Source organism: Calidris pugnax, unplaced genomic scaffold (genome assembly GCF_001431845.1).
Source record: "Calidris pugnax isolate Ruff unplaced genomic scaffold, ASM143184v1 scaffold639, whole genome shotgun sequence".
Taxonomy (NCBI): domain Eukaryota; kingdom Metazoa; phylum Chordata; class Aves; order Charadriiformes; family Scolopacidae; genus Calidris; species Calidris pugnax.
In genome coordinates this window covers 254,900-277,094 of record NW_015091443.1, presented here as the reverse complement: position 1 = coordinate 277,094, position 22,195 = coordinate 254,900, and the positions used below count along the sequence as shown (strand labels likewise).

At 50.5% G+C, this 22,195-nt stretch overlaps 1 protein-coding gene across 1 annotated transcript in view; it reads left to right on the top strand.

Moving 5' to 3' along the window:
• Positions 1-22,195, top strand: part of ASXL2 (additional sex combs like 2, transcriptional regulator) — a 75,799-nt gene that overhangs the window by 25,854 nt on the left and 27,750 nt on the right. The window contains exons 4-5 of the mRNA XM_014961567.1: positions 4,820-4,928; positions 6,606-6,765. Coding sequence (XP_014817053.1) covers positions 4,820-4,928; positions 6,606-6,765 — 269 coding nt within the window. The remainder of the gene's footprint in view (positions 1-4,819; positions 4,929-6,605; positions 6,766-22,195) is intronic.

The following is a 22,195-nucleotide window of genomic DNA, read 5'->3' as shown; positions in this document are numbered from 1 at the left end:
TTTACCCAGCCCCATCAGCGCACAGTGCCCGTGGGGAACGGAGACGCTCGCCGGTGGGTGCGCTTTGTACTAAGCTTCCACTTAGAGCAGAAGGTGATAAATAACTCTTCTCTGGTGCTGAGGCCCCTGGTGGGGAACCAGGGGGTTCCAAGTGGTGTTTTGTGCCCAGCAGCATCAGGAGCTGCCCCTCTGTCTGCTCTGGGGTGGGGGTCCTGTGCTGGGGGATCTGCTGGCTCCTCCACATAGAGGAGCCTCCATGTGGAGAATCCTCTAAAATCTGCTAACCAAATGGAAAAAAAAGGAGCTTTAATATAAGGTAACCTTTCCATAGATAAACACACCTTGTGTGATGCTTGGAGGGCAGAATTTTTCAGTTCAAATACCACACAATTGGAAAATTTCACTCCAGTGTCCCATCCACGTGTGACCCACCACAAGTGGGTTCACAGGGACTGGAAGTGTGGGAAGAAACCCTCCATCTGCCTCAACAAGCTCGGGGTAGAGAGCCCTGGCCTTAGCCCCCTGCACCTTTAACACCCTCACACCCTTCTTTCCTGATCAGGCTGAAGGAATGTGGAGTTTAAAATGTTGTGATTTAAGGATGGCTTAAATCTGGCCATTCTCAGAAGGAAAACTTGGTATGTAGGTGTCCCACCCAGCAGGTAGCTCAGAGAAATCCTTGGGGGGCAAGAGCTCACACTATGTGTTTCTTATGCCATTGACTGGCCTTACAACTATCTCTGAACTACAAAAATGACTATTATACTATACAATTAGTATAGTATAATAGTCTACAATATATAATAATATCATAGCCCTCTCAGCAATCGAATAGAATATGTAAAGAACACGCCTGTTCTGCAGGCAGAGGGGCTGTCACTTGCTCTTGGTCACTTTGAGATCAATTTTCTGATTTATGGATGGAGTGGAAGTGCAGATATGAAAAATTTCAACTTTCAAAGCAGAGTATTTAGAAGCTGCCAAAACCCCTTGTTTAGTCAACAGTGTAAAAAAAAAAAAACAACTTTTACCTGCTCTGGTAATACCCGAGTTGAAGAACATGTTTGCTCAGCCCCATCACTGGGTGTCACCCCCCCCGAAACAGCACCTGTAAACGAAAATATTCTTGATGCTGTGGTTTGAAACAGCACTTAATTTCTGTTGCTTGTGCCAGAAGTGGCTCAGAATGGGTGGGTGTGTTACTCCCCAGCTTGTCCCAAGATGAAACACACTGTGGGTAAGGGATGGGACAGAATGATGTAAAGCTTCAGGCAGTGAACAAATCAGTGTTTCCCAGTTGGCTTGGAGGAGATCCTCGGTGTGGGCAGGGGAGCTGGGGCTGTGACCCTGCGCTGGCTCCACCACTCCTGCCTCTGCTGAGTTTGCTGCCCGTGTTTTGGCAGATCTACAGCGCTATTTTTAGCTTTTTGAGAAGTAAAATCTAGGAAGTTTCAGTGTGCACTTGCAATGCCATGGAAACCAAATTCATCCTGGTAAATGTTGTTATAGTTACCTTTCCTTCTTCTAAACTCTTACAAAGAGACTTAGGATTTTTTTTTTCACTTTAGTGGGAGCTCCTGTGAGCTGGGAACCCCTGAGCAGCTCTTCCCAAACCTGCCAGTCAGGAATTCTTATCCTGTCTCAATAATGCATAAGCTGAATGGGAAATAATATGGTTTTTACCCTATTTGTTAGCACATGTGATGTAAAAATATTTATCTGGGTTGAAAAACTTACTGGAATGAGCACTGGATCTCTAAGCTGTAAAAATTCAGGGTGTGACATAATGTTTTAACAAAACATCACGTCTGGTTCGTGGGGGAAACCCCAGCCGTTCGGTAAAATCCTAAACGTGCCCTGTCTAGATAAAGCTGCTTGATTCAAGTCCATTTGTTTATTTATAAAAGCCTTCTAGCTGGGGGCCATGAAACTGAGTTTGGAGTTGAACCCACTGCTTATCCCAGATAAGGACGTCACAAACTCAATTAGTAGAAGAAAACGTTGGAGGTTTGTAGGTCAAATCAAGGTCTGGATCAGTCGCTCATGGAGGCAGAAAGAACATAGCACCTCATGAAGACCACACATCTTAGATCCAAATTAATACCACCCTCCCCCCCCTTTTTTTTTTTTTTTTTTTAAAGTTAGGCAGGGCTTGTTGACTGAATTTTAGCTTCTATCATTTTTGTAATAAGCTTTGTGAAAGGCTCGAATAGCGTTACGTTAGTGCCAGCTTTCTTAGAAGAGCCTGTAGAGGAAGACACGGATCTATAGATGAGGAAACGTGAGAGAAAAAGGATGCAGGACTAGTGGGTGAGCAGTTAAACAGTGGGGTGGGTTTGGTGGAAGCCCCGGAGGTGCCAGACTGCCCCAGAGCTCCCACTGCTCTCCAACACGCTATCAGTGACCTGGAAAGAGGCATAAAATGGGAATTTTCTAGATGCAGCGATAAGAGGAATGATGGTAAACGCTGCTGGGAGAAGGACAGGGATATTGTTTATATTTCAGGTACAGCCGGGCCTGAAATATCCTTGTGTTGGGTTCGTGCAAAGTATTCACGAGCAGAAATGCCCCCGGGAGCAAGGAGGAGAAGAGGGGAAGGCTGTACCCCGGGGAGCCTTTGGAAAAGAATTGGGGTTGCTGTAGGAAATCACACTGAATTACGGCTCCCAGGGAGACCCTGGGGCTTTCTGGAGAAGAGGACTGTGAAGGTCTTGTAAAGTTAGTGCGTGGCCGTGGTGAAGCTGCTGTGGGAAGAGTGGCTTCCAGCCATGGTGTTCATGTTTCCCTCAGCAATGGGGAAGGGGCATGGAAAAGCCATGGGAGCAGCAGGAACGATGAGTCGAGAGCTGATTTTGGTGGGGTCAGTCAAGGAGGTGATGGAGACAGGTGGTCTGGTGTGTGCAGATGTGTTTAGGAAAAGCTTTTCTTCAGGGGTAGGGATTTTGGCTGGATTATCAACCGAGATGTCTGAAGACAGGCATGTACTCTTGGCGGGGATCAAAGTGAGATGCTGATAGTGGTTTCTCTGTCATATCATAGAATCACTGAATGGTTTGGGTGGGAAGGGACTTTTAAAGCCCATCCCAACCCCTTGCCCTGGGCAGGGACACCTCCCACCACACCGGGTTGCTCCATTACGCTGGCAAAAACTCAGGGAGCATGAGATCCTGCAGCACAAGGATGCTCTAGAGGCTGTTTTCTGGCCCTTTGCTTGGAATAACATGGGTTTGAAGGAGGTGTTTTGCTCTGACTGTGGGCTGCAGCCCCAGGGAGCTCTCTGCTGGTGGCATCTCTGCTGCCCAGGCTTGTGCCTGAGCCCTGGGGTGTCCCAGCCACGACCACGGAGCTCCCCAGAACTCCATTTTGCTCTGACTGTGGGCTGCAGCCCCAGGGAGCTCTCTCCTGGTGGCATCTCTGCTGCCCAGGCTTGTGCCTGAGCCCTGGGGTGTCCCAGCCACGACTACAGAGCTCCCCAGAACTCGAGGACTTCTCTAAACCCATTTCTCAACTGGAGGAGTGAGGAACCTGTGGGATCCCGGTCTGAGGTGCTGTGGGCAGGGGGACCGGGATGGTTCCCTGCCAATGGAGGTCCCTCTGACGGGGACCAGGTCTTGTTAATGGTCAGCAGAGCTGGGATTAGGTGAAGTGACATAAATCCTATCCCTCCTTTCCTGATGGAATTTCTGCTGTGATTCCTGAGCTGCCCTTTCTGGCCAGTGTTCCTTGTACGGTCTCCTGTCCATTACCTTGGACACGCTGGGGTGGAGGAGACCAGACCTGTTCCAGGACATTTCCTTCTCCTGGTACCAGGAGTGGGAAGTTCAGCTGGGCTGGTTTTCCTCTCTGGGGCAGAGCTGGGAGTGCGTGTGCTCTGCTGGCATCGCCCAAGGGCTCCACGCCTCCTCCCCTCCATTCCCCTTCCCTCCTGGGGGATTTTCCCTGCTTTTGGTGGGATTTGTTTGAATGTTCATAGACAAACAGCTGCCTCTCCTGCTCGGGGATTTCAGTGGATCGGTCACAAATTTAGGTTTGAATTCGATGGTTCTGGTTCCAGCCTGGGTGGCAGGGCAGTGGGGGGCAGAGACTCCATCTCACAGCTGCTGTCTAGGGGTTGTGCTTGATTCCAATGTGCTTTATCACCAAAACCACCTATTTCCTGGAGGGTGTGATGAGCCTGGCCCTGCAGTGGGAGCAGGAGTCTCCTGCCCAGCCGTGTCCACCTGATTTTGCTTCTGCTGCAGCGGGACGGGTTGGAAAAACCAAACAGAGAAACCCTCACCAGCACCGGTGAAGAGATGGATCTTCTGTCTCGGTTCTCTGGCTGGGATCAGAGATCTCCACACTTTTCAGGGAAAATTACACAATTGGCTTCTGTTATTTATCCCACAACACTCATTTCAGCGTGCTCTGGGTTCTCTTAAAGAAAAAAACCCCAATTTTAACTAGCTCCGCAGTCAGCTGTTAGCTCACACCGAATCTGCTGAGTTTCAGATGAGCAACGTTGAATATCTGGAGCTTTGAAAACGTGTGACCACCTTGATGTTCTGAAAAAAGCTATTGGAGAGCTTGAACGTGGGGGCTTCTCTGTTTGATTTTTTTATCCGGGGCTGGAGTGTGGGTGTGGATCCACGGGCTGGTTTCACTGGTGCTTGTTCCGGCAGCTTCAACTTGTATTCTCCTGGAGAGTAGAAGTTGGATCCGGACTCTCTCCGCCTCTGCATGCGTGTCGGTGGGGCCAGGGGCCGGGCTGTGTCCTGGCAGGAGGAGAACACTGAGCAGGTCCCTTCGGATGCCGTTAACCCTGTGTTTCTGGTTCCAGTGGGACATCTCCTCTGGCCTGCCTGAATGCCATGCTCCACACCAACTCCCGAGGGGAAGAGGGCATCTTCTATAAGGTCCCGGGGCGCATGGGAGTCTACACCCTGAAGGTGAGTCTCTTGGCTGGGGAATTCCGTTTGAATTGACTTTAATCTATTTAAAAATCCACTGGATTAGGATAATCCTGAAGAGGGAACTATTCTTCAACGCTGTGAGTTGTAGCATCAACTTGCCCTCCAGATGCAGACACTGAATCTTTGTGCTTCTGCTGAAATACAGCTGAAGGCGCTGGTTTTACTCACAGCAGTGTAGTTTGCTGTGAAATAAGAGAAATAAGAGTAGTTAAAATTGTAATAACACTTTAGCCCAAAAAGGATAACTTCATCTTCACCAATCTCAACTTGTATCTAGAAATGAAAATTTCCCTTATCCTCAGTCTATTGATAGCAGAGAACGTTTGTAGGGGAAAAAATGTGGATTCCTTCATTTAACTGATTAACATCTTTAAAAATAATCTTTATTTGAAACCTTTTTCCCCAGCTATACTGCTAGAAGGAAGCCAGCTCACACTGTTCTTGATTTTCTATAACTTTTCCTCTGAAGGCTGTGCCGTAAGATGGGATTCCTGTCCTTACACAGACCCCTCCAGTGTAGGGGTCTCTACTGGAACCGCTTTCCTTGTCTCACTCCATGCTCGATGGAGAGAAATAATAGTGTCTATGAGGAGATTCAGACCATCAAGTCCAACCGTCAACCCAACACTGCCCAACCCACCACTGACCCATGTCCCTCAGCACCACATCTGCCTGGCTTTTAAATCCTTCCAGGGATGGGGACTCCAGCAGGTCCCTGGGCAGCCTGTCCCAGTGTCTGGAGAGTGGCCGGTCTCAGGGGGGGATGAGCTGGTGCCTCCAGCCACTGTCCTGCCCCCCTGGGCTCAGCCTCTGTGAGATGTCCCGGGCGGTTTTGGGTGGTGGGACAGCGGTGACGTTAAGGACCAGAGCTTTTAAATCCTTCCAGGGATGGGGACTCCAGCAGGTCCCTGGGCAGCCTGTCCCAGTGTCTGGAGAGTGGCCAGTCTCGGGTGGGGATGAGCTGGTGCCTCCAGCCACTGTCCTGCCCCCCTGGGCTCAGCCTCTGTGAGATGTCCCGGGCGGTTTTGGGTGGTGGGACAGCGGTGACGTTAAGGACCAGAGCTGAAGCAGAAAACAATTTGTTGTCGCCAATTAGCACTAATGTGCAGCGTAGGGGAGGTTCTGATGGCGGGATGGTCACTAGAGGGCACTCTGGGTTTAGGTGTGATGGAGCCAATGTCAGTGAGGTGCGAGTGTGGAGAACCCACACCCAGCCCTGGGGCAGAAACACCCCGGGGGTGCTCTCAGGAGCACCTGTGCCACAGGCCAGGCCCTGCCAGGGGGAATTTGGGAAAATAACGCTGCCTGGGACGGTGGGACTGAGCTGTTCATAACTTCTGTTGGGGAATTCAGCAATGGAGTGGTTTTTGTCAGCATGTTGGAGTGGGTGATTGGGGGTGGCAGAGACGGGTACAGCGTGAGGATGGGTGTCTCTGCTGAGTGACAGCGAGGGTGCTGTGCCACAAAAGAGGGTTAATATTTTATATGAACTCACAGAAGAGTGTTTCAGAAGCCAGAGGCTGAGCAGTTCTGACATTGCAGCATAAAAATATCCACACAGTGCTGGGTAAATAAACGCGCTACTCTGCAGCATGGTGTTAGTTGGAGGGTGTGCTGTGAGTGGGTGACCCTGTCCGTCCCTCCCCTCTGCAGAAGGACGTCCCGGACGGGCTGAAGGAGCTCTCGGACGGCTCGGAGGAGAGCAGCGATGCCCAGTCCGACTCCCAGAGCTCCGAGAACTGCAGCAGCAGCAGCAGCAGCAGCGACGGGTGCGCTAACAAGGATGGGAAGAAAAGCAGATGGAAAAGGAAAGGTAATTTTCCATTTCAGGAGCAGTGATTTTAACATGCTCTGTGTCTGTGAAGCACTTTAGGGTTATTTTCCATTACATCTGGTGCCTTATGAAGACAAGAGGCCTCTTCGATGCCTTTGGCTGCGGCGCTGACTGGGAATGAGCAGGGGGGCTCTGGGGTTAAAGCTGTTACGTGAACTGATGGCTCCTGTAGGGTCTGGCTTGAGCCACTGCACCCTTTTCTGTCCTTGGACTCCTTTCCCTCAAAACCCGGGCAGCCTTTGGGTACTCGACTAGTGAATGTGACAGCGTTTACAAGCTCAGCTAATCCAGGGGCGTGCTGGTTTGTGCTCCCTCCTGTTCCTGGGTGGTTGCTGAAGCCGGATGGTTCAGCAGCGTTTTGAGGATACCCACATTCTGGATTTTCTACAGAAGAATGGTTTTGGTAGTGCAAGAAGAGAAAATAGTGGATTTCACTCTGATTGTATCCTGGTGTCTTCGCCACTCAGCGGAGGCGCTTGGTTCTTGATTTTGGTTTTGAACTGTAGCTTTTAATACTAATTTCATACAAATTAAACGAGTAACTGGAGGAGTTACAAAGATTGTTCTGTCCCTGCTTTTCACATTGGAGGGGAGAAGCAGCACCAGAGCTGCTCCGAGGGCGCGAAAGGCTGCAGCTGGAACCCCTGCTTTAGGGGACGGGTGGGAACACACGGGGGCGAAGCCGCTGCCCCAGCTGCAGGACAGATTTGTGCAGCCTCCCTCTCTGCAGACATTCAAATCAGCCGGTGCCAGGCCATAAACATACTGCAAATTGGACTTTCCTACTTCTAGGTCTCATGACTTAATTTTCCTGTGGTAGCTCTCACTCTTCTGTCACTAAACGCAACACCTGGTTTATCTTCCCAGCGCCGTTTCTTGGCCATAACATAACTTTACACCAACATTAAATCATCCCAAACTGGTTAATGAGATAAAATAAGGTACTGTGATGATAAATGGTTAAAAAATCTTTGCTTGAAGCATTTTTAAATTCTGATATTTGTAAGGCATCTCGTAGGTGACACGCTGTAACTCGCTGTTATTTCAGGGACAGTAATTGTGTAAGTGTGACCCACACTTCTCTGCGCTGATTTCTCCGGGCACAGACCAGTATCAGAGCTGACAGTCTCAGACACATACAGAAAAGAGCTGAGCTGTGAAGTCCACGGGGAAGAAAACTTTCTTTCACTTTTAGTATTTAATTTACTTTGTGCATCTGAAAAGATTCTTTTGGTTTCCTCCAGTAAAACCTGAAGTTTCATGACCTTGCTGTGTATAAAACCGGACTCGTGTGTGACATCCAGGGAGTGAAAGCTGTCATGAAAGTAGAAAGTGCAAAGGGCTTCAGCCCCCCCCCAACTGTGGCTCATCTCGGGACCTGGGACTGGTAACCTGGTTACTGGGTAAACTGGGACTGGTAACCTGGTTACTGGGTGACCTGGTTCTGGTTCCGGGGAATGGGTGGCAGTGGCAGAACCTCCTGGCAGGGACAGTCCTGGCCCCTGGGGGACCAGGGGACATGGGATGCTGCTGGCCCTTCTCCTCCTTGGTACCGCCGTGCCCTTTGCTGCTGTTTCCCTCTACAAGAGAGAAGAGTTTCTAAGTGGAAACAGGCTTTGCTTTCAGTCGGTGCGTTTGTTTGCTCTGCTTTAAAGTAACCAGAAGAGCATTAATTTCCAATTAGGAGGATTCCTTTGGTGGTGAGCAGTGCAGCTCTGGAATGCAGCACTCCTACACGGCCGCTTCCTGGGCTGGCTCTGCCTGCCTGAAACACACAAAAGCCTCCTTCCTCATTAAAAAAAAACATAAAGTAAAAAATCCCTAGTCACTTAAATTCAAGACCAGCCCAAACTCAGCCAGAATTATGGTTGGCATTGCTGGGCTGCTGGCCGTGTTTCCACCTGTGTGCTGTTTGGGATGGGGCTGTCGGCAGCCACCCAGCCCCCTGGAATTCGAGATCCCCAGAGCCTCGGTAGGAAGGAGCGTTAGTGCAGCCTCTCTTTTTTGGCAAGGACTGGGGAGGATGGTTTTTATCGTGAGAATATGGAATTCTGATAAAAATCAAGGGAGTGAATGCAGGCTGGGGCAGATGGGGAGCAGACAGGCTGTGCTGGTGTTACTCTGCTCAGAGCCTTGGGCTGGAGAGCTCTTTGCGCCTGAAATTTCGCTTAACGTGACATTATTTTTGCTCATCTGCATATAAACCAGGAAGTGCCTTCAGATAACATCAACAGCCACTTCCTTATATGTACAAAAGTAAAGTGCCCTGACAGCAGCCAAACTGACACTTTGATTTTTAGAAAGGAGTGAAACCTGTGTGCGTTTGCAGACCCACATGGGCCGCTTGCGGCACCAATCAGGAGCGCGGGGGGAGAAGTTTAAAAACCAGCCCCGAAGTTTAAAATCGAGCCCCGGGCGTCGCATCCCGCAGCTCTGTGCCGGAGGGAGCCGGGAGCAGCCCCGCTTCCAGGGCTCCAGCAGCAGCAGTGATGTTCATGGAGCAGCTCCGAGCCCTTCCCCTGCAAGGTAAGAGGCGGCTGTTCCCGGAGGTGGGTGTTACTTCAGGAGATGAAGCTGGTGTGTTTCTGGCGGGGTCCCTCTGTGCCCATCAGAGGTGACAGACACCTCCTCTTCGGCCCTGAAGCAGCTACTGGGCTCTTGTCTTTGGAGGCTGGTGCTAAAACCCCAGCTTTGTGTGGGTACAGCACCTGTAAGATGCTGCCGAGGCTCCTTGGGTTCTGTGTTGGTTTAAATCATCCTGAAACTCAGTGGAAATGCCCCACTCCGGCTGCTTTTACCACCATTTCACCAATTGACTTTGTAGGACAACTTGTAGTGTGTTGTAATGCGCTCTGTGAAGGTGAAGTCCAGGTGTCACCTGTGTGTGCTCGGTGTCACTGTCTGCGTGTGCCCTGGGGCTGGTTCTGAGCTCGGGGTCACTGATCTCCTCTGTCCTCGTGGTGTCTGGCTGTGAACCACGTAGAGCTCCATGGGGTTCCTGCAGGCAGCTGCAAGGCTTGGGGGACTGGACAGAACAACAATCAGTGTAAATAAATGCATTTGGTTCCAGTGTAGAGCTGCCCAGACTTCATGGCTTCTGGCAATGAAAATAGCTGTCAAAATTGGATTTTCGTATAATTTGTGCCATGTCCCTGGTGTACTAGTTCTATTCCGAGTCGTCCTGAAAGAGAAGGATCTTGTTTGGCTTCAGGAACTGACACCTCCTGCCAGAGCCCCCGCAGCAACAGGTCTCTCCTGCAGCAAAACCCAGCCTGGGGTTGCTGTGCTAGAAAGGGGAAAAAATATCAGATGGTAAAGGGAACTTTGAGGCAAAAGGGGGAAACATACTGGGCCAGATTATCCATAGTCTTTCTGTATTAGCCAACCACCAACTTGTCTTGCCTTTTTATACAGCAGACGTGCGCTGGTGGGTCCCTCGTGGGGGATTACAGATTAGTCTTCAACATGAAAAATAACTATATTTGGCAAAATGTCATTTACTGAAAATAGATGAGAAGGTTTTAGGAAGGTCACAACAGGATATCACCATAAACTCTCCTTAAATAGGGCGGTGAAGGAAAATAACGGGAGTAATTAAACTTCTACACTGTGTTCACTGTCAATGGCCCAGGAAAACAGGAATAGGAACTAAAAGACTGTTCTGTACCTGAAATTTTGTGGATTTTCTCTCAGTGTAGAGGAAAACCTTGGGAGTCCGGCCGCAGGGAAGTAGCAGCTCAGGGTTGGAGGGTGTGATCAGCTCCCGTAATTAACCCCGGGGGCTGATTGCCACTCTGCCTTCAGACAGCACTTTGCTGCTGCCCGTCTGCAACAGCTGCCAAACAAAAAATAATTTAAAAAAAGAATTGTGTTTGGGTTATGTCATTGTGTTTCTTCCTGCTAAAGATTTGGTAGAAATATCAGCTTTTCTAAATACAGCCAATTCCTGCTCACGCTCGTGACTCAGGAGGAAGCTGTTTCCCCACATTATGCAATTTGCTGAGGAATCTGCAGACATGAGGCCAAAACCGTTCCTTTTTCCTCTATTTAGGTTACTGTATCTTCTGTTTAGGCTGGTGTGTCAGTGAATCCAGAACTGGAGCGAGCTGCAGTGTGTCACAGTGGGCTGTGCAGCCTCCCCTAGCCGTCGCCAGGTTGTATTTCCATTACACTTCACAGCAAGCACTATATTATTTGGTAATGCTGCGTGAGGCACAGTTATTAGGCTGTGGTCACAGGCACTTCCGGTGGCTCTGCCTTTGAGAGGTGGTTTAGACATGTAGAAAATGGGTTATAAACTTAAAATCTGCAGTAGAAGTATTTTTTGCACGAATTCCCATGCACTGATTGTCCTCAGCAGCTAGAAATCCTCAGGCTCCCTGAGAAACATCAGATCCGTTTTCTGCAGGACCTTCAGGGTAGGTTTAGATTGAACATTAAGAAGGAATTTTTCACTGAAAGAGTAGTGGGTCATTGGAACAGGCTGCCCAGGGAGGGGGTGGAGTCACCATCCCTGGATGTGTTTAAGGGACGTTTAGATGCAGTGCTGAGGGATATGGTGTAGGGGAGGACTCTGTGAGTGCGCTCTCTACAACTCCCCAAAAGGAGGGTGTAGACCTCCCAGGGGAGGTCGGTCTCTTCTCCCACGGAACAGGCCATGGGACAAGAGGAAACAGCCTCAAGTGTCTCCAGGGGATGTTTAGGATGGATATAGGGGAAAATCTCTTCCCCAAAAGGGTTATTAAGCCTTGGCAGAGGCTGCCCAGGGACATGGTGGAGTCACCATCCCTGGAGGAGTTTAGAAGCCACGCAGACGTGGTTCTGAGGGACATGGGTCAGTGGGGGTTTGGGCAGTGCTGCGTTAATAGTTGGACTCAGTGGTTTTAAGGGTGTTCTCCAACCTAAATGATTCTGTGTCCCACCTCCTGTCACCCGGGATACGTGGGTACACGAAGGGGAGCCCTGTGTGGGCAGGAGCTGCTTTGTGGATGGGCTTCCCCGGCTGGGCTCAGCCTCTCTGACTTCCTTATGGATTTTTGCAGTTCGTTCTGTCATTCCATGTCAGACAACATCTCCGTGACTTCACCTTTTAGCCCCATGTGCAATGCCATGTTCAGTTTCTACCACAGCAGCACATGCCGGGTGCCTTTCCTCCCTAGGAAAGAGGTGTTGTGGGACCTGCTGCTCTGCTGAGCTCTGCTGTAGGAAACACAGAATACAAACTGGGAAACAGCACACTTCCCTCCACAAGGAGCCACATGGAGAAGACAAGGGGCAGCGAGTACAAGTTGTACCAGGAATATTTTTATTTCAACATAAGAAAGACATTTTTTTACATTAAGAACAGTCATCCACTGGAACAACCTCCGCGGGGACGTGGTGGGGTCCCCATTGCTGGAAGCTCTCAAGATGCAGTTGGACCATGTGCTGGGTGATCCCGTCTGACCTCCAGGTGGTCTTTGGAGGTCCCTGCCAGCCTGGGGTGTTCCTGTGGGTCCCTGGAAAGCTGCGAGGGAGTCGTGCATCATCACTGCCAGGTCATCAGAGAGGCTTGAGGGCCACTCGCTGGGACAGCGCGGCAGGAATTCCAGCTGTGAGAATGAGGGGTGGAAGATCTCCGGGTCTGTGGCCCTTGGCACCTCAGTGCCTCTTCTGCCAGCTGAGGACCTGTCTCATGCTGTAAAATGGCTTCTGCCTGTGAGCACCACGCTGAGGAGCAATCACACTATCTCTTTTGGGGCAGAACCTGCCACCCCTGAGAGACAGCTCTGTGTGTTTCCCTCGAGCGAGGGGTATTTTGGGCGGCCGAGAGTTTCATGCTGCCCCCGGCACCTCCAGCTTCGGCAGCAGCGCCCGCTCCATGCAAATGATGTGTCTCTGTGGGACACGGCCACGGGGTGGTGTTTGTCAGAAGCACACTGAATTTGGTTGAATTTCCTGTCCAACCCTGTATAAACTATTTCTGTATATAAATAGAGACCCACTATTGAAATGCAGGGTGAGAGGAAGCTTCCGAACCGCTGGTGGGTATTGTACAGTGTTTGCCCCGAGCGACCCAAAACGTCCAACGGAGGATAAAAACGTTATTTATTTATTTAATATGAAATACAGATTTTAGAAAATGGATAATGTATTCTCAAAGCCCTGCCTGGGCAGCGCTGCCCTAGGCTCAACCTGCTGCTCAGGAACCAGCCTTTCTCCTCTGCTTTGCGTGTCAAATGAGCCCTGGCCACGTCCCTGCCGTTGGGTGTTTTGGGCACCAGTAGCAGCAGGGTTCTCCCGTGCGGTCATTGCTGCCAGCTTGGTCGTCACCCCGTGAAGGACACAGCAATATATAGAGTACATTTTGTATTTTAATTGCTTCCTTCGCCTCTCCTCCAGCAGCAGCATTTCCCTGCTCCCTGTTTCCGATGGGTAACGCCATTACCTGGGGCTGGCCGAGGGGCTAATGAGTGGCTCCCTAATGACCTGCACTTCCCCCTCTGCTTTCTTGGCAACGTTTTTCTCACCGGTCGGATTTGCTCGTGTTGCCATCACTTGTGGGAAATGAGATCTTTTAAAATGAAGTGCCTGGGTGCCATGGGAGACAATGGGAGGGGGGGCTGTAGCACAGGCTGCCCAGCAAAGTCTGCTTTTAAAGACCTTTTTACTCACCAGACTTTAACTTTGGAGCCTGGTTGTCTGTTTGTCCGTCTGGGGAAGTGTCTTTTACCAGCAGCAGGATCTCTTCAGCTGCTGCTGGGAATGAAGTGTTGGGGAATTATTGAGATTATCGGGGAGAAATTGTTCATGCTGAGGGTGGTGAGAGCCTGGCCCAGGTTGCCCCGAGAAGCTGTGGCTGCCCCATCCCTGGAGGGGTTCAAGGGCAGGTTGGAGGGGGCTTGGAGCAGCCTGGTGTGGTGGGAGGTGTCCCTGCAGGTTGTTTTCCAGCAGAACTGTGAGTGTTGGTGCTTTCCCTGGTTCCAGCTGGGAGCCTCGGGATCCGCAGCTCTGGCTGCGCTGCTGCAGCCCCTGCTCCCACCCCCGGTGTGCCCGATGCAAGATTTGACATTTCTCGGGTAATTTTACTGTAGGTTTGCAAGTTAATGAGAATGGGTCTGGGGTGTGAGCTGCCGGTGCTGTTGACGATTAGTTCCACTTGCGGATCCTGCTGTTCCTGAGCGATGGTTCCCGTACGGAGTGAATCAGGAAGAGTTAATCACAACCAAAATTTGTGTTTCCCTGGTGCCTCATTGATGCTGTGCTTCAGTTCCCCCCTTGCCTGGTCTGGTGGGAGGTGTCCCTGCAGGTTGTTTTCCAGCAGAACTGTGAGTGTTGGTGCTTTCCCTGGTTCCAGCTGGGAGCCTCGGGATCCGCAGCTCTGGCTGCGCTGCTGCAGCCCCTGCTCCCACCCCCGGTGTGCCCGATGCAAGATTTGACATTTCTCGGGTAATTTTACTGTAGGTTTGCAAGTTAATGAGAATGGGTCTGGGGTGTGAGCTGCCGGCGCTGTTGACGATTAGTTCCACTTGCGGATCCTGCTGTTCCTGAGCGATGGTTCCCGTACGGAGTGAATCAGGAAGAGTTAATCACAACCAAAATTTGTGTTTCCCTGGTGCCTCATTGATGCTGTGCTTGAGTTCCCCTCCTTGTCTGTGAGTTTGAGGCAGGAGAAGGCTCCCTGCACCCGTCTCTGGCGTGCACAGGATGCCGGCGCTGGGTGGCCGTGTCTGTCGAGCTGCCGAGCGCTCGCTGCGCCGGAGGGGGCCCTGACCTGCCCATGTTTCCTCTCGCAGGCCTGAACCTGCTGAGTGGGCGTACTCTTGCACAACTCATCTCTCTCCTTCTTCACACGTCTGAAGCAGAAATACCTCTCATGCTCCTTTCTTTGATCGCGATGCCTGAAAAGTGAGGGAGAGGAGACACGCTGCTGCTTCTGCCCTCGTGTGTGTCCCTGCACTACAGCATGGCCTGACCTGCAGCTCCTCACCTCCACCCCTGTTTCATAGGCTGGAAATTCTCTTTGCAAAGGACTCGAACTCAAGGAACAGCCTATTGAAACAACAGTTGTTCTCGGGGTGTTGCACATCACCCGGAGAGAGAACACCTGAGGGAACAACAAGGGTCGCCTCCGAGGCCCCTCGGAGCAGGAGCTGTGTTCAAGCTGAGTAGCAGAAGGACATCAGGAACGTGAATGATATCAGCTGGGTCTTGCTCACATCAAAACTGACTGCTGAATGTCAGTGCTAGAAGCTTTTCTGGTTTGAGAGCATAAGATATTGGCCTTTTTCAAAGCAATTTTACACTGGTGTACTCAGAGGAAGATTTTTCAGTCTTCCCTTGCCTAATGTAGACTTTCCTCTCCACTTTTCTATCATCACATAAAACCATCCCCATAACAAGATTTTTCCCTTGTGGGGCAGTGCATCCTCCTCCCTCTCTGTTTCGAGCTATGACAGTTATGTTCTGAGCCCGTGGGGCTGGGCACTGCTCACTGCCTTTGCACAGCCCCTCTGCAGTGGGTCTCGGGCTGGTGTTCCTCCAGGTGCTGCCAATAATGAGCCTGGTTGTGTGCCCTCCCCGTGCTGGGGCTGAAACCAGACATTTAGGTAGTTCTGGGGCTTGTGAGCCAGGAGATCTGGGTGGCTGATAGGGCTTTATGGCAGAGATGGTGTTGGAACTGTTTACAGTGCTGATGGGATTCCCTAGAGCTGCAGCGCTGTGTCTTTCCTCTTCTCTTTCTTAAGGTGTTTGTTAATATTTAATTGATGTCCTTTCCTGGAGGGGAGGAACTTCCCGGTGTAACCAAGAAATCACATATGAATAAACTTACCCTGAGAGAGCCTTGAATGGGGAGAGAAGGGGAGTAGAGAACGAGCTCGGGTGGGATCATGGAGCCTGGAGATGGATGAGACACAGCCTTGGTGAGGACTCCAGTTTCTCAGCACTGCCCCTGCAAGGTACACCCCAGTCTCTATATGCAGCAAGCAGTTGATTATTTTTTTTTATGTTTATAAAACAGCATTTGGCTCACGGAGTGTGGGATCCCCATCCCAGCAGTCTGAGTTTCAGCTTTCCCCAGGGTCGGCGCAGGAGGGGAGCTCTGGGCAGCTGCAATTGGACAGTATTTTGGGGCATTATTCCTTCCTTCATTTTAGCAAGGAACGGTCATGTGAGGGAGAACTTCTTTGGAAATGGTTGTCTTGCTTTTAAGTTTGATGTTGTTTTGATAGGAATTCAGGGTCGAGTTCCCATTCTTGTTCTGGCAAACACATACCTGGAGCAAGGAAGGGCACTGCATTAACAGGAAACATTTCTCTGCTGCTCAAAACGAGTTTTAATGACTTTCGCTAGAAGTTTTTCATGTAATACATCTGGATCCCATTAGCTGTTTAAAATCGGGTTATTTTAAGCTTATGACTGCACATAGTTGAAGGGGGGGGTGCATTGTATTTTTAGTTCAGCTCGACTGTACTTTCTTTCCAAGTGAGCAAAGTGCAGCCTTTTCTTCCCGACCGTGTGGATGTGGGGGCAGCCAGCCCCATGGAAACACAGGCCACCCCTCCAGCGGGAGCCCCGCATCTGCTCCGCTCCTTTCTTTTCGTATTATATCTCCCAAGCCCAGACAAACCCAGAGAGAGCCCCCCCTGCAGAGCTCCTGCCCCCGAGCCCCCGCCGGGACGCAGAGGTGAGTACGGGGTCCCTCGCACCGAGCTGAGAGGGGCTGGGGCCAGCGCCTGCCCCCGGGACCCATCTCGTGGCTGGATCCTGCTGCATTTTGGCCCTTTTGGAGGCAGAGAGTAAATCCCTCGTGCCTGCAGGCTGTGGGGAAGAGCGCTGCCTCGATGCCAAGTAGTCAATGAGATTTCCCCTGGCAGCAGGGTTACGGATTCCAGCTCTGGGTGGAGTTCATTGCCGGGATGATGCGTTTCCCATTCCTGCAGCCGGAGGTTTGGTGGGTGACGCTCACGCAGCAGGTACCCAGCAAAAGGCTTCTTAGCCCTGGGAGGTTTAATATTTTATCTAATGCTCTGAGTATAAATTTAGCAGAACAATTTCAGCGCTCAAAAATAGTTTGATTCCGCTTACCCAAAGATGAGAGCTTCCTTTATTGCGTAGTCTATTTAAGACTACAATTAGCTCTGATCTTTAGGAGAGGAAGGATGAGAGACCCAGTAAAGCCCGGGCTCCAGGGGCCGTGGTGTGAGCAGTTGGAGGGCTGTGTCCTGGGCTGCATCCCTGAGCCCCTGGCAGTGGTGAAATCCGGGTCTGTTCCGTGCTGTGGTGCTGTGTTGGGTGGGTTGGCTTTGGTTGGCTCCAGCAAAAGCCTCGTCAGATTCATTTTAGTTTCACAAACTGCTAGATCTCTTTTTTTCCCTCCTCCTGCTTTGGGAGTATTTTGCCTCCCAAACTCTCCCAGCAATTGCAGATGAATATTTCCTTTCCTCCTAGCCCATTTTCAATGGTTCTATTTTGTTTCATGCTGTTAAACAGTATATTAATCAAGACACCCAGATGCTGGTATTCTGTAAGGTGAGTTGCCGAGGTCGACCTTCAGCTGAGTGACCCCGAGTAATTTTCTCTTGGAGCCCCTGGAATAAAACCCTTGTGTAAAAGCAGGGTTGTTCTTTACGCTCACTGGCTTCAGCAGCGCCCGCTGCGTCTCTTGGGAAACGAGCCTGAGGAACCCCAGCGGTCCCTTCTGCTGCAGCGCGTTAGGAAAATCCTCATCCTGGTTTGGGAGTTGCCCGAGTGGCTGCCAAGGAAGTGCAAGTTTTGTCATCGTCCCCGTCCTTCTGCTGTAAGATCTGCCTCTGCTTCTCTGTCCCCTCCCCTCTGGCTCGGTGCTGCTCCAGGTGTTCTCCTGCGCTGGCTCGACCCGCTGGGCTCTGGGCAGCCCGTCCTGCGCTGGCTACGGGCATCAGGGGAGGAATCCATCAGAAAGCAGATCAGTGGCTGAGTGAGCAAAGATCTCCAGTTCTGGCCAAGAGATGGGTTGAGCTTAAAGGGACATGTCAGTCCCACAGCCCGTCCTGCTGCCCCAGAGCAGGATCCCTTCTGTTGGGGTATTTTCTTCTTGTTGTTTTTCTGACACTATTTGTGAACGACAAACATTAGCCAGAATATTATTATTAAATATTATCTTAGGCAAGCCAGCAGATGTGTACTGGAAGCTGGTGGGATTTCAAACGAATACCTTGCTACTTTCACACCCTATAAGGTAAATAACTGGTGCAAGAGGGGACATTCAAGAGAAAAATAAAAAAGATACAAATATTTTGGGCATCTTCACTTTTCTGTTCTTTTCGGACTGCTGGTACCTGGCACCCCCTGAGAATTAGGAGTCTTGGCCCTTCTTTTGGGGGCTGACACAGCGTGCATGGACATGGTGAAGCTGTGCCCTCTTAGTGTTTCTCTGGGACGGGATCCCTAGGCTACATCCCGCCTTTAGTATTTGCAGCAATTCACTGCAGTTTTTCTAAAAGAATTAACCACTCACCATCTTCCATAGATGATTGTTAAATACATCTCACTACTTCTCTTTGCTGCTTTATAAATTTATAAAGTTTCTTTATAAATCGAGAAATTGATACATGGAGAATTGCTGTAAAGAGAATTGATTGACCAATAGTTTAGGGCTTGCAAATCTTAAGGGAACCTTGTAAAATGTCACCAGATCTTGCCAGACTCGGATTTCCAATGTAATTGACCTCTAACATAATTAAAGTTCTGTTGTAATTTCATTTCTCAGAAGAAGCACTGTGGTGTCAGCGACACTCCAAGTAAGAAGTCTGAAGTGTAAAGGAGTCTCTGTCCCACGAGTCCCAGCTGTCACTGCTGCAGACAGACCTTCCTCCAGTGTTTATTCTTCCAGCTGGGCTGTGGGACCATGCTGGCTCCACTCTCAGTTTATCTGACAAATGGGGACTCCTGGGGTCTGGCTGACACAGGGTCCCTTCATCTCATCAACGTGACTCCCAGGGAGCTGTTGGCGTGTCACCTGCCAGAGCCCTCTCCCAGGAAGCCATGGAGACCCATCAGTGACCCAGCTGGGGCAGTGACCAGGGCCAAGGGTATGGAGCTCCTCCTTTGGAGCTGTCCTGGGGATGAGTATGTTTAATTAGTTCTCTGAGCCGCCGCTCTCAAATACCCGAGGTTTTTGTCACTGTCCTTTAGTCACGTTTCTGTCCGTACCGCTTATTATCCAGATGGCATCTCCATCCCATCTCCCGTGTGCCTTGGACTCTCTTTACTGTTTATAATTCACAAATTTGGTTCTGTCACATACTGGCCCACAGTCTTCCCTAAGCTTTAGCTCATCCAGGAAATCCTTATTTACACAGAAACAGCACATAGTATTTTAGAGTATTTTAGCCCCGGAGTGCTGTACGGGATGCGCCGCTGCCCCGGCTCTCGCTGCCTCTGTAATTATTTCTGCAGCTGCCCTCCAAGAGCGCTCTGAGGATTTAAGGGCATCAAGAGGTGTGATCTCAGCTCCACACACGTTTCCAATTACAGGAAAGCCTGAAGTGAAGACAGAACTAACTTTACGGAAATTCTGTTTAAAGGAAATAAACTCCACTGGTCCTTCAGGGAGTCGGGCCGTTTCCCTGCCCGTGCAGCCTTTGTGTCCTCCTCCTCTTGGCTGCGTGCAGCGTTCTCAGGAGGACAGGGCCTTCCTGAGGGCTTTTGGATCCAGGACAGGTTTACCCTCCCATCCACCACCCCCCGCTTCAATTTAGGGGCCCACAGCTGCCACTTGGTCGCCTTTCTCAAGTTCTCCTCTTTGTTCTTGAGAAGGTGCTGTGGTTACAGCTGTCAGTGGGACGCAGCAGCCGTTGTGGCACCAAGGGCTTTTGCACCATCAGAAGATGCACAAAATACCCCAAAGTGGCTTTATTCTCTCTGCTCCGGGGTGAGTTGCCTTCCCAGGTGTGGGGTTCAGCCTGGTTTGCAAACACTGCTTTTCTTTATTCAAAGACAGCATAAAAATTACAACGTGAGCAGAAGGTGAGGCCGGAGCAGAGCAGCCTCTTGGGCTTGATGTCTCTGTTTCCCGCAGAACTTGCAGTTTCAGCAGTGATGGGCTTCGAAGAGGATGTGGTTTATGTTCCTGCTGTTCAAATGTCTCAAACCCAGCAACAGGCTGGCTGTTCCTCTGCCCAGGTTTCAAATGTGAAACCAAACTTGTGTTTTCTTCACATCTGACACCTACAAGCACGGATTAGGAGGACGGTGGGGGAGCGTGTGTCCAGGGGAGGGCTGGGAATGTCCCGGGGTTGGTGGGAGCGAGGGCGATGGCTGGGCTGTGGCTGGGCTCAACAGGGTCTGCGAGCATCATATTTTGGTGCTTTCTCACAGAAACAGGGCACCCAGACACGGAACCACATAATTTCGTTCTGCCTGCTTCACTCATGGCCCTTCCATTGAGAGTAATATTGTCCCGGGGTTGGTGGGAGCGAGGGCGATGGCTGGGCTGTGGCTGGGCTCAACAGGGTCTGCGAGCATCATATTTTGGTGCTTTCTCACAGAAACAGGGCACTCAGACACGAAACCACATCATTTTGTTCTCTCTGCTTCACTCATGGTCCTTCCATTGACCAAATCCCTCAGTATCCCTAGTTTTTATTGTGTCCTTAACCGTTTTCCTTACTTTCCTGAATCCCACCAAGTTTTGTTGGTGTCGTGTGACCAGCACTGTGGTACGTGAGATGGTCAAGGTGAATTCTCTGTAAGAATTTAACATACTTCATCATCCCGTGGTTACACACAGCGTCGTCTCGCCGGCCGCTTTCAGGTGACAGTCAAGTGAATTCGCTGTAAGAATTTAACACACTTCATCATCCCGTGGTTACACACAGCGTCGTCTCACCGGCCGTGTTCAGGTGTTGCCACCTGAGTGGATCCCTCTCCTGAGGTGACCCAGTTACTGCAGATTACTGCGGGTTCCAGCAGCCTCTTGGGGTTTTTTCCTCCAAAAGTTACTTCTTTGATGTTTTACTTGGTAATTTTGGTCTTTTGTCCTCTTTATTCTATTTCTCTGAATTGCTCTGGTCTTAGCTAACGGGAATACTGACTGGTTTGCTGTTTCCTGCCCTCCTGGCCGGCGCTGGGCACTGAACTGCTCCCTCCTCAGTACGGGACCAGGCAGGAGTTTGCCTGATTTCTTGCCCTGTTACCATTTGATTCTGTTCTTTGCCTTCTCTCCTTCTTCTTCTCCAACTGCAGTTTCAACCAAACTGGGAGAGAAATGCAAGTTTCTGAACGTTCTTGCTGCTTTCCAGGCCTTGGTATAACATCAGGGTTTGGGTTCTTTTCCCTTTTAAGCGGTATTCCCACTTGCTGTGTGACAGTGGCACCTTTCTCTCGTGCACGTGTCACCTGGGTATGCTTGTATCACCTGGGACTTTGAAATCACTGGTTTCTTACCACACCTTTTCATTGCTGTTCTTTTTAATGACATTTCAGAGCGTGACATTCCCTCACCTCCGGGGTGTATGGCCTCTGGAAAGCTGCTCCTTCCATGTAATGCCCATGCCAGCTGGGAGAACTCTAGTTTTCATAATCTGTTGTTACTAATTCTCTGCATTTTATGGCAGCGTTGCTCTCTGGTGTTTTTGGGACCTTCCCTTTTTTCCCCTATTGTTTTTCTCCCTATTTTTTCTCCCTATTTTTCTCCCTACTGTTTCCAGGAGCTTCCCTCCTCTGTGGCTACTGAGCGGGATCACCCTGGGGCTGTCGGGAATGAGGAGCTGTTGTCCTGATCTCTGAACTCCTTTCTGCTGCAGAGGGACACTAGTTTAGCCTCCTGTTCTGGAACTAATTGCTTCATGAAGCAGTGATTTAAACAGTTTACATGGGAATCTGTTTATTGTCCTTGACGATAGGGATTCTCACTGCCCCGAGATCAAACTTTCTTTTACTCTTCATTTTGTTCCCTTGATCTTACAATGGGTATTGTTATCTGGACAAATTCACCTGTGGCTGTAGAGAGACGTGTATTTGCTGACTCGGGGTGTTTCCTTTCCCCCCCCAGCTGCCTCCTACCCAGTGGGGCAGATGGAGCTTTAGATGTGGCTGCAGGTGCAGCTGTGTCTCGTTGATGCTCTGTGTCCGTGGGGCAGAGTCAATGTGGGGCCTTCCCATTAAGGGCACTCTGCCTTTTGGGGTGGTAGGGTTTCGGTCCCGGTGTGGAACGGGGGTGACTGGTGGGGGGTGTAGGTCCGTGGTGGGATAACCTCGGCTGCTGCCCAGGGCAGGACAGATTGGCCAGGACAACGGAGGCAAAGCCCTGATTCCCCACCCTGGGTGGTTGGTTGGAATGAGAACACGTAAAACTCCAGATCATCCGAAACGAGAAGCCGTGCCTGAGGGCTCCACGTGGCTCGGGCTAGATTTCCTTAAGCATTTGGCTCCTCCACTGGGAATA